We start from the raw sequence: 11,261 nt of genomic DNA on the forward strand, positions 1-11,261 counted from the left end.
ACCACAAAGCACTAATAGAATATTACTTTGCACTTATATAGTGCTTTGCACATTCAAATTGATAGGTAGACATTAGCTAAGTAATCTTCACAACTGTCCTGGGAGTAGGTGGTGGTCTCCTTGTAATGCAGCTAAGGGAAACTGAGGCACAAAAAGGTTAGTGACGTGATCAAAGTAACCGAGCAAATCAGCGACAGAATCAGGAACAGTAGAACTTGTTTTACCCAGTTGACTAACGCATATGATATCAGGACGTTTTCCATATATATTTTCAAAAATGGGGGCATAAAGTTAGAAGCTGAAGCCCATATTTGGGCACCTAAGAAAGGTATCTAAAGGTGGATCCTAAGAAAAGAAACAAAAATATTAGACACCACTTTGAAAAGGTGGACTACTGTCCCTACTTGTTATAAGAATTTCTACAGTCAGGTTGCTCCCACCTGTTTTATATGGATATAATCTGATGATGGTAGGTGGAGTGTGGGTATCCAAACACTGCTGGGAGAGATAATAATGGAGCCTTTAGTCCTTTTCCAAAAGTCTCAGATAAAGTTAAGAGAAAGGGAAGGGCTGAGTATACTTCAGAAGGGACTCTACTCAAATAAAAATATCTGTGCTGCAGAGAGGAAGAGGTGGCTGTAGATTATACAGTAACTGTGATAATAAATCAGCCCATCCACCACAAACAAATGAAGAGTTTCATATTCTTTATTCATTCCAATTTTTCATTACACAGATTTCACATTTCAATGCTTTGTTGTCGTCTTTTACTGCAATTCCTCCAGCTCACCTGTGGCTCATGGGCCTGCTCGTCTTGCCATGCTTCAGCTTCTTTCAGGCTTAGGCAGCCTTGTTTTTCAGGTACTCCCTCCTTTGCGGAATCACTGAGGCAATCCACTGGCTGGTGCGCTGCTTGGCCTCTTTCCATTTGTAGCGGGGCACGTAGCCAAAATCCCGCCATGCCTTCCTGTAGGAGAATGTGAACTGCGTGTTCAGCAAGATTACAAGGTGACGGTTGGTGGAGGGGATGTATTTGACAAAGGGCCTAAGCAGGAAGCTCACAACCTCCAGCAGTAGCGCAAAGTAGTACAGCATCATCAGCGGCATGGGCAGGTGGGGCTCAATCCCAAACCCTAGCTCCTTGGTCAGCTCATAATTTAGGTCGGCATAGCTCATATGAGGAGTGTCATCAGAGATGTAGTAGAAGTGCCCTTTGATGTGCTTGGCTTTTTCTGGGTTCCTCAGAGCTTTTGCCACCTGGATGTGAGCCCATGCAATGTTTCCCACGTATACAGGATTCACCAGAGCCTCCTTCCTAGAAAACCGCAGGTAGACATTTTTGTTCAAGAGGCTTTTATCCAGGTGATTCTGGAGAAACGGGCTTTCTTCTCCAAAGATGTACATGGACCTCAAGGCACATGTCAGGAAGATGCCACCATCCTTCAGTGCCTGGCCGTTTGCCTTCAGCACAGTCGTCTCTGCCAGTCTCTTACTCTGGGCATAAGGAAATCCTGATGTGCTCTTGTAGGCTGTATCTTCATCCCCATTGCAGATGGGGTCCCCTCTGCAGTTTGGGCCTGTCACTTCTATGGTACTGGTGTAGATGAAGTGCTGAACATTACTGTGGACACAGGCATCCAGCAGTAGCTGGGTACCTTGAAAAGAGGAACATGTTAGTAAAGCAGTAGATAACTGGACTGCCTGATGGACAGAGGCTGCTCAAGAAGATCTGCTGCCATACTCAAAATAGCCTACCCACTTGACTACCTGGCACTGCAGACCACTCTGTGGGGGTAGGTGGGGGGGAGCAGAGCACTCTAACTGCCCTGTGTAGACCCTGCTGGCATGAACTAAAAGAAAGGTAGCTAGTGTTTGTTACTGTAATCCTGCTTGAAAGAGGATTACATCAATGTGAACTAGGTACTTTTTAGTTCGTGCCAGCAGGGTCCACATGGGGCAGTCAGAGTGCTGCATGTTAGAGCACTTTGCCATTCACACCCCAGTAGACCAATCTGCAGCACTGTGCAGACAAGCCCCCAAAATGGATTTGCTCAGCAATCTGCCGCCCTAGGCCACTACCTAGTTTGCTTGCACCTAGAGTGATCCCTGCTGATGGAGCTTCAGATTTAGTCCTCCCCAACCAGGGGAAGGTATGCTTATTAGCTTGAAATAGCATCTCATGAAACAGCTGTCCACAGCTGCCCCTGAAACTATCAGTTCCTTACTCTGGAGCCTGACAGGAATCCTTTCTTGAATTAGGTGGTAGGTTCAACCAAACTGAATATTTTTTGGATTTTTTTTTAGTTGGGAAGAGGGAGTCAACTCAGCTGTTTGAGTTATACAAGGATGAAGCATATACATGCTCTTTAATCAAACTACTTGTTTTTGGTTTGGTCTGTGTATTGTCTAGGCTGTGCACTGAGGGGTTACGTTTTGCTCTCACTTATACTAGTGTAAACTCAAAGTAATTTCATTAACCTCAAATTTACACAGCTGAGGCTGGGATCTTTAAAACACCACCTCATTCATTATGCACCATCCATTCTGTGTACTGAGGCCCCAATGTTACAGTCCATCCTTGAGACAGAAACGTGCTTAAGTGCTTTGCGAAATGTGTTTAAAATGCTTTGTTTAAACTGCAGCCTGAGGGCTTGATCCAAAATCAGCTGTATTCAGTGGTAATCTTTCCATTGACTTCAATCAGCTTTGGGTCAGGCCTTGAATAAAGTAGGATGCTGCGAAGATAATGTGTATATAATCATGTAATCAAAGACTATATTACAATGTACAAGGAGCAGAGTGCATCTTTCACTTTGGCCTTTCCTGACTGCTTTTCACTTTTGAACCTTGATGCTGTCTTTACCATAGCTTTCTTTATGGAATATAAGTCTTTTTTAAATGCACAATCACATTATTTTTCAAATTAAATGCTATTATAATGCATACACCAAAGGCTGCATGCTCAACTTTGTCTTCCAAGCACAACAAAACAGACAAAATTAAATAAACAAATTCCCAACATGGCTTCAGAAATCAAAGATCTGAGTGTTAAATTAATAATAGCTAGAAATAAAGGAGGGAAATGTCCAAGCAAGACTATTCAGTCTGTTAGTGGAAAAGACAAAGCAAGCAAAATGCAGAACGAGTTAATATTGCCAAAGGGACTATGGGGAATAAAAAAGGCTTTTGTAGCTTTATCAAAGGAAGAAGAAACACTGGTGAAAAGTTTAGATTTGTTTAATAATAAGTGAAGTGGGAGGAATTATTGACTTTAACCTGTCTGGCATACTGAACTCCTTCAGTCTTTAACAAGAAAAATAAAGAAAAGATGTTTGAACAGCTAGGAAGTAATGAAGACCTTGTTTAAAAAAAACCCAAAACACTTGTTATGCAGCCAAGAATAAAATAGTTACAAAAATTGAATTCATACAAGTCAGTATGTCTAGATGACATGCAATACAGGGTTTTAGGGAAAGTTCTTAATTAGCTTTCCATGACAGTGAAATTTTTTTTAAAGTAATGAAAAACTAGTGAGGTACAAAATTGGCGGGGGAGGGGAAGATCTTCAGAAGTAGCATTTGTTCAGCACAACTCTGACCCCAATAAATTTAAATGCATACAAAATTGTATTAAGGATGTGGATTTAAAATAAAATATTGCTATGAATACCTGAACGTTTGTATTTCCACAATGTTAATTTGCTCGTATTTCATGTAGTGTATATTTATTTAATGGACCAGTGCTGTAAATTCCTACTCACATAAGTATTATTTACTTACATAAGTAGTCCCATTGGCTTGAGAGGAAATTTTACCTGAGTCAGGACAGAATAAGGGCCTGGACAAACTAACAAAACCCACCAAACAAACTAGTTGGACCACTGATAAGTTGTATGTGATTGTGTGGCAGAGAAAGCCTTGATTTAAGTCAGTGGTTCTCAAACTAGGGCCGCCGCTTGTTCAGGGAAAGCCCCTGGCGGGCCAGGCCGGTTTGTTTACCCTGCTGCATCCGCAGGTTTGGCCGATCACGGCTCCCACTGGCCGCGGTTTGCCGCTCCAGGCCAATGGGGGCTGCAGGAAGGGCGGCCAGCACGTCCCTCAGCCCATGCAGCCCCCATTAGCTCAGAGCAGCGAACTGCGGCCAGTGGGAGCCGCGATCAGCCAAACCTGCAGACATGGCAGGTAAACAAACTGGCCTAGCCCGCCAGGGGCTTTCCCTGAACAAGCGGCTGCCCTAGTTTGAGAACCACTGGTTTAGGTTGCTCTCAACTTAACTTCTCCCTTTCCTGACTCTTAGGGGTTTGAATTCTCAGACCCAATGTTTCACTCTTCATTGCATTTAATTTTTATAAAGTCCCCTAAGAGCTTTGAAATGAGCTCTCCATGAGGTGGATGAGGTCACTGAGGGAAGTGCAAACTCTTGATGGTATTGGACCAAATCCCAAAGTCCTTGCTTGGGGTCAGCTGCTCCCTGCAGCAAAACTCATGAGAGGGAGCTATGATGGAGGAAAACGCCATGAGGTCTCCTCCCAGATAATTCAATTGAAGGGGAGGCTGAGAGAGGCAGCGTTCCCTCTCACACCCTGCATCTCCACAGAATAAGCTGGAGGCCTCAGCTCCAAATCCTGTGCAGGAGGCCAGGCCTTTATCCTCACAGTATGGATCATGACTTGATAATTTAAACAAAATTCTTTAACAACATGAGTGAATCAGAATTGGAGCTTGATCAGTGTGTGCGGTCTGACTTGTAAGTGTCACTGCCTATGTGTGCTTGACATGTATCTTTATTAGACAAGGTTAGTTATCAAGCAGAAACAAAAGGTTCATCCTGAGGGGCATCATGTATGTAGCTGGGTGCTGGGATGGCCACAAGGCAGCAGAGCACTAGTGAGCTAGTGTTCTCAGGTGGAGCCTGAGGGGGATTTCAGTACTTACTGCACACTGGGAAGTGTGTTTTGGGTTTCTTGGTGCTCTCTGCACCTGTCTTTCCCTCTGGTTTTGAGGCCTAGGAGCAGGATTGCTAAGCTATCAGGTGCTCTCTACAGGTAATTCTACTAAATACTTTCCATTCAGCCTTAGTTTTTAGTTTCTAGCTGTAGTAAGAACCTTGTAGAGACACTTGTTGTTTAGAGGGACTTTGAGGTTGTTTTATAAATGTGCAAGACTTTTCAAAATTCTGTCTCTGCCTAACACCCTCCTGCCTAAAGGAAGGGGTTGGGCATACTCCGCTCCAGCTCCCCAGCCTCTCTCCTGTTATAACCTTTAACAAATTTGGCTTTCACATGATTTTATGTAATGTATTGTGTGAAAAAATATGTAGTGAAAGAGAAAATAGTGAGGGGAGAGTTATAAATACCCTTTTAAGTTAGTATATATATTTTATATTTTGTGTGTGTGTGTGTATAGTTATAGTTATAGTTATAGTTATATATGCGTGCACCATCCATAGATGTTTTTTCCCTAAGATTCCCAGATTTCTCCCCGTCCCCTCCCACCAGGAGCCTGGCCAGCTGCCTTCTCTGCTGAAATCTGTGGGCACTTTCAATTCACACTTTCTACTGAACAGATAGAATTAAAGGTGCTGGCTGCTGAGCTCATGGGTAACAGAAGCAGATTCAGACTGCCACTTGCCTCTCTCCCTTTCCCTCCTTCTTTCCCACAATTTCCCTTCTCTTCCTCCTCTTCTTCCCACCATCTGAAATGTAACCCCAGCTGCCTCCGATGAAGCTTGGTGTCCTAGATCCAACTGGGTGCTCCCTTCAAGCCATCCACTAGGCTGCTGTGAGGGGAATCCAAACCTTTGTATCTCTGGAGCCCCCTCAAAGCAGTCCTAGTGAGTGGCCATGGAGTGGCACTTGCTATGTTCTATTACGCCTGGCTACAGGGAAAAGCAGTAATTTTAATCTGAACAATGATGGGCGGCCAATATCCGAACAAGGGATTCCCACAAATATGTTTCCGTTTGCCCGTGAGAAGCCCTGTGTCCCAGGTTCATGCCTGCTGCTGTTTGGCACGAAGGACTGGGAAGTATAGTCATTTAAACAAAAATGCTTTCTCAGCCAAGGCAGGGGGATGGCAGAACGGGGCAGATCAACTAGTTTTGAGTGACACAGCTCTAGGGATCCACTGAGTACTGGGGGAGCACAGTGCAGGACTCAAAGCATAACTTCAAGTGGGGATAATGATCTGGTGTGAGGGAGGAGGGGGGGGGTCTCCTTTTCTTGGGAAATGTATTGAAATTCCCTGACATTTGATGAAACCTGGAGCATTTGAAAGAGGCCCAGGGACAGATGATGGCCCGGCTGGTTTAGGAGGATCTGGGAAGGGCGACTTCATTGCTGACAGGGAAATCACTTAAACCCTCCCTTCAGTTTGATGAGGAATTTTAACAGTGAGCATCTGGGAGGACCTAGGAGCCCCTCCTGCCTTTGAAGTTTGATTGCAGGAAAAAAGGCAGAGGGAAGGACAAGGGTGAAGAGAGGGGGAAAGGAAAGGGGAAGCACAAGCCTGGAAGAGTCCCAGGAGGTGGTTATAGGTGATGAGGGTAATTGTATATAAAACCTGTAATACTTTAAACACAGCCAAATCTCTGCAGCCATGGAGGAGAAGGGGAATAGGTGCTGGCAGGGGGGCTGTGGAAGGAAGTGATATTAAAAATACCTTTCTGTGCATTTTTCAGTCAGTTAACATGGCGGACATGGGGATTCTTCTTTTTGATGATGTGTGTGGGTACTGAAAAGGCCCAGTCAGAACAAGACTATGACAATCCACGCCCAAAGCCAAACTACTGTTGCTGTAGAGAATAATTTTGCACTGCACCTTGGGGGGGGGGGGGGGGGGGGGGGGAGGTGTGACAGAAGATAGGAATTAACAGGTGTCTTCTCTCCCTGAAGTCCCTCATTTTAGTCTCAGGGCCTGATTATGCATTGCCCTGCATCTTTCCACTGCTGCAAAGTAGGTGCACAATGTTACCCAATCAGCCCAGCAAAGTTTTACACACACTTTGGCCGAGTGTAAATGACTGCACAAGGCGCAGCAGGGCAACCCTGTGAATCAGGTGCTCGGTCATGACAACTGTGTCCTTCCCTAGGCAGATGATGGTCATTACTATAGACTCAAGGCTTAAAACAATAAAGGAAATCCACTCTGCTCACCCGTTACATTGACTTCCCAGAGCAGCTGCTTCTCTACAAGGCCCAAGGTGTCAATGATGGATGCTGTATGGATGACAAGGGAGACACCCTGGCAGGCGCTGTCCAAGAACGTAGCATCCCGGATGTCCCCTTCCAACATCTTCACCACAGTCTGACCTTTGAAATCTGCAAGAGCAACATGAAACAAAGAAAGTGGCCTTCATCGGCATGTCGAAGCGTAATAAAGGGAGTGGTGAGGTGCCCAACCAAGAGAAATGCTTATGCTGATCTCATGGTTGCAGTTGTGGGACTGCTTGGGCTGAGGGATATTAGGGGGGCAGGCAAACTATATGGCTTTTTCCCATTGGCTATATTCTTTTAAGCTCTAGTTACAGTTTTATATAATTCTTATATTTGCTAATTTCTGGAATGTGTTTGGGGCAAACATACAACCCGGTCCTTTTTTTTTTTTAAAAAAAGAGAAACATCTTTCAGTGCCAGCAAGTCCCAGAAAACTGCCTATAGCAGGGCTACAAATCTCTTTTTACATGCACACTGTGCAGTACATAGGTTGAGAAGTGTGCTGCTTTGCTACTCATGAAAGTAGGCGTTTCCCTAAAAGATGACTGGCAGCATCCCTCCAGTCATGAGACACACACACAGCTCTGCAGATGCACACAATTCCTGTCCAATAAACCTCCTTGTTCTTCCAGCCCTACTCCCACAGCTCTTCCAATGCAGGTCTCACATATCTTTTTGAGGCCTGTAAGTCCTGAACTCCTTGCTACTCCAGGGCTGGACCTCAGCTTTCATAAAGCACTACACCTTTAATCTGCAGCACCTCCTGCTATTCCAGTGTTAGGCTCTAGACTCTGCTCTCTTGATAAACCTCGTCCTGACTTGCCATACCGCTGCTTTTCCAGGCCTGGGCTCCACACACACATCTGCTAATGTACCTCAATCCTGACCTGCAGCAAACCTGCTGTTCTACAGTTGGGCTGTCTTCATCTCAGTCCTGAGCTGCAGTACCTCTACAAATCCAGTCCTAGGTCATACATTGCTCCCAAGTTCTGCTACACCCCAATGTCCGTCACTAAGTACGGTAATTTTGTCAAGTGTCTATCACACAAGATGGTGGTGCCAAGCCAACCCCTGGCTTATAGTCTCTTATGCTGTGACAGCTACAGTATTATGATGTTAACAAATGGCCATTGCAGGCAAGAGACCCCCCCAGCCCCAGTTTTTCACTTATAGCCTGAGCCACAATTGAAATCCAGGGGTGAAATCCTGGAGTTTAACCACTGACTTCATTAGAGCAAGGATACCACCCCAGATTTTTAATGATGAAAGGCTAATATATTTATTTATTGTGCTTTGGCACTGAATACAAAGAGCATTTAAGAAGTTTCCTCTGTGGGTATCCCATTGCCGATTTAATATGACAGTAATGAACTTTTATTAATTTTTAAAAAAAAGCTGTTTTAATGCCTCTTTTTCATAGATTTGGAAGCCAGAAGGGACCACTGTGATCCTCTAATCTGACCTCCTTTATATATCAAAGGTCACCAACACCACCCAGCCCCCCATACTAAACCCAACAACTGGAATTAGGCCAAAGTATTACAATCCTCAGGAGACTATCCTATTCATAGATTCTGAGGTCAGAAGGGATCTTTGTGATCATCTAGTCCAGGGGTCTCAAATACGCGGCCGTAGCCTGCGGAGTTATTTGCTGCGGCCTGCCAAGCTCCCTGCCCCTCCCCCCCCGAGTTATTTGCTGCGGCCTGCCAAGCTCCCTCTCTCACACACACCCCAAGCATGCCACATCCTAGCTGTTCTGCCTACCTCCAGGTGCTTCCCACTGCCAAACAGCTGTTTGGTGGCGCTTAGCGCTTTCCAGGAGGGAGGGGGAGGAGCAGGGAGCCGCACGTTCAGGGGAGGAGGCGGAGAAGAGGCGGGGCAGGGCTGGGGATTTGGGGAAGGGGTTGGAATGGGGGTGGGGAAGGGGTGGGAAGAGGCAGGTGAGGGGCAGGGCCTCATGGAAGGGGTGGAGTAGGGGCAGGGCCGGGGGCAGCGGTAGGGGGGTGTCAGTGATGTGGCCCTCAGGCCAATGTACTAGTCCTCATGTGGCCCTCGTGGTCATTTGAGTTTGAGATCCCTGATCTAGTCTGACCTCCTGTATAACGCAGAACTTCTACAAAATAATTCCTAGAGCAGAGCTTTTAGAAAAAACATCCAATCTTAATTAAAAACTTGTCAGTGATGGAGAATCCACCACAACCCTTGGAAAATTGTTCCAATGGTTAATTTACACTTATTGTTTAAAATGTACACTTTATTCCCAGTCTGAATTTGTCTAGCTTCAACTTAAGAACATAAAAACGGCCATACTGGGTCAGACCAAAGATCCATCTAGCCCAGTACCCTATCTTCTGACAGTGGCCAATGCCAGGTGCCCCAGAGGGAATGAACAGGTAATCATCAAGTGATCCATTCCCTGTTGCTCATTCCCAGCTTCTGGCAAACAGAGGCTAGGGACACCATTCCTGCCCATCCTGGCTAATAGCCATTGATGGACCTATCCTCCATGAATTTATCTAGTTCCTTTTTGAACCCTGTTATAGTCTTGGCCTTCACAACATCCATTGGCAAAGCATTCCACCTTTTGACTGTGTGTTGTGTAAAGAAATACTTCCTTTTGTTCGTTTTAAACCTGCTGCCTATTAATTTCATTTGGTGACCCCTAGTTCTTGTATTATGAGAAGAAGTAAATAACACTTCCTTATCTACTTTCCCCAAACCAGTTATGATTTTATAGACCTCAATCATATCCCCCCTTACTCATTTCTTTTCCAAGCTGAAAAGTTCCAGTCTTATTAATCTCTCCTCATACAGAAGCTATTCCATACCCCTAATCATTTTTGTTGCCAAGTCATTTGATCCTGTTGTACCTTTCTCTGCTAGATTGAAGAATCCATTATTAAATATTAATTCCCCATGCAGGTACATATAAAAAGTGATCAAGTCACCCCTTATCCCTCTCTTTGTTAAACTAAATAGATTCAGATCCTTGAGTCTACTACTATTAGGCATGGTTTTTAATGCTTTAATCGTTCTGTTGGCACTTCTCTGAACCCTCTCCAATTTATCAACATCTTTGAACTGTAGACACCTGAACTGGACACAGCATTCCAGCACTGTGGCACAAATGCCAAATACAGAAATAAAATAACCTTTTAACCCCAATCCCAGATTCCCATTTATGCATTGCTGGATCACATTAGCTCTTTTGGACAGAGCATCACATTGGGAGCTCATGTTCAGCTGATTATCCACCAAAATCTTTTTCAGAGTCACTGATTCCCCCATCCTGTAAGTATGGCCTACATTCTTTGTTCCTAGATATATACATTTACATTTAGCCATATTAAAACACATAATTTTGCTTGCACCCTGTATACCGAATAATCCAGATCACTCTGAATCGATAACCTGTCCTCTTCATTATTTACCACGCCCCCAATTTTTGTGTCATCTGCAAACTTTATCAGTGTGATTTTGTTTTCTTCCAGGCTTGGAAGATGTTAAATAGCACAGGGTCAAGACCTGAGCCCTTCAGGACCCCACTGGAAACACACCCGCTTGATGACAATTCCCTGTTTACAATTACATTTTGAGACCGATCAGTTAGCCAGTTCTAATCCATTCAATGTGTGCTTGTTGGTTTTATATCGTTCTAGTTTTTTAATGAAAATGTTGTGCGGTGCAGAAGTCTATGTATATTACACCAGCACTAGTATCTTTATCAACTAAACTTTCATTCTCGTCAAAAAAAGATATTGCATCAGTTTGACTGGATCTATTTTCCATCAATCCATGTGTCAAGGCTGCTTCCCCACTTTGAACTTTAGGGTACAAATGTGGGGGCCTGCATGAAGACTTCTAAGCTTAACTACCAGCTTAGATCTGGTCCGCTGCCACCATTCCCAAAGCTAATTCCCTTCCCTGGGAAGCCTTGAGAAACCTTTCACCAATTCCCTGGTGAATACAGATCCAAACCCCTTGGATCTTAAAACAAGGAGAAATTAACCATCCCCCTCCTTTCTCCCACCAACTCCTGGTGAATACA

General features: G+C 44.5%; 1 protein-coding gene across 1 annotated transcript in view; it reads right to left on the reverse strand.

Moving 5' to 3' along the window:
- Positions 1 to 758: 758 nt before the first annotated feature.
- LOC112119177 (3 beta-hydroxysteroid dehydrogenase/Delta 5-->4-isomerase-like) overlaps positions 759 to 11,261 on the reverse strand; it is a 17,127-nt gene continuing 6,624 nt past the window's right edge. Inside the window, exons 3-4 of the mRNA XM_024217752.1 lie at positions 7,154 to 7,318; positions 759 to 1,655 (exon numbers count right to left, since the gene is read on the reverse strand). Coding sequence (XP_024073520.1) covers positions 841 to 1,655; positions 7,154 to 7,318 — 980 coding nt within the window. The 3' untranslated portion in view covers positions 759 to 840. The remainder of the gene's footprint in view (positions 1,656 to 7,153; positions 7,319 to 11,261) is intronic.

The sequence above is a fragment of the Terrapene carolina genome, unplaced genomic scaffold (assembly GCF_002925995.2).
Source record: "Terrapene carolina triunguis isolate 2854851 unplaced genomic scaffold, T_m_triunguis-2.0 Scaffold242, whole genome shotgun sequence".
Lineage (NCBI taxonomy): Eukaryota > Metazoa > Chordata > Testudines > Emydidae > Terrapene > Terrapene triunguis.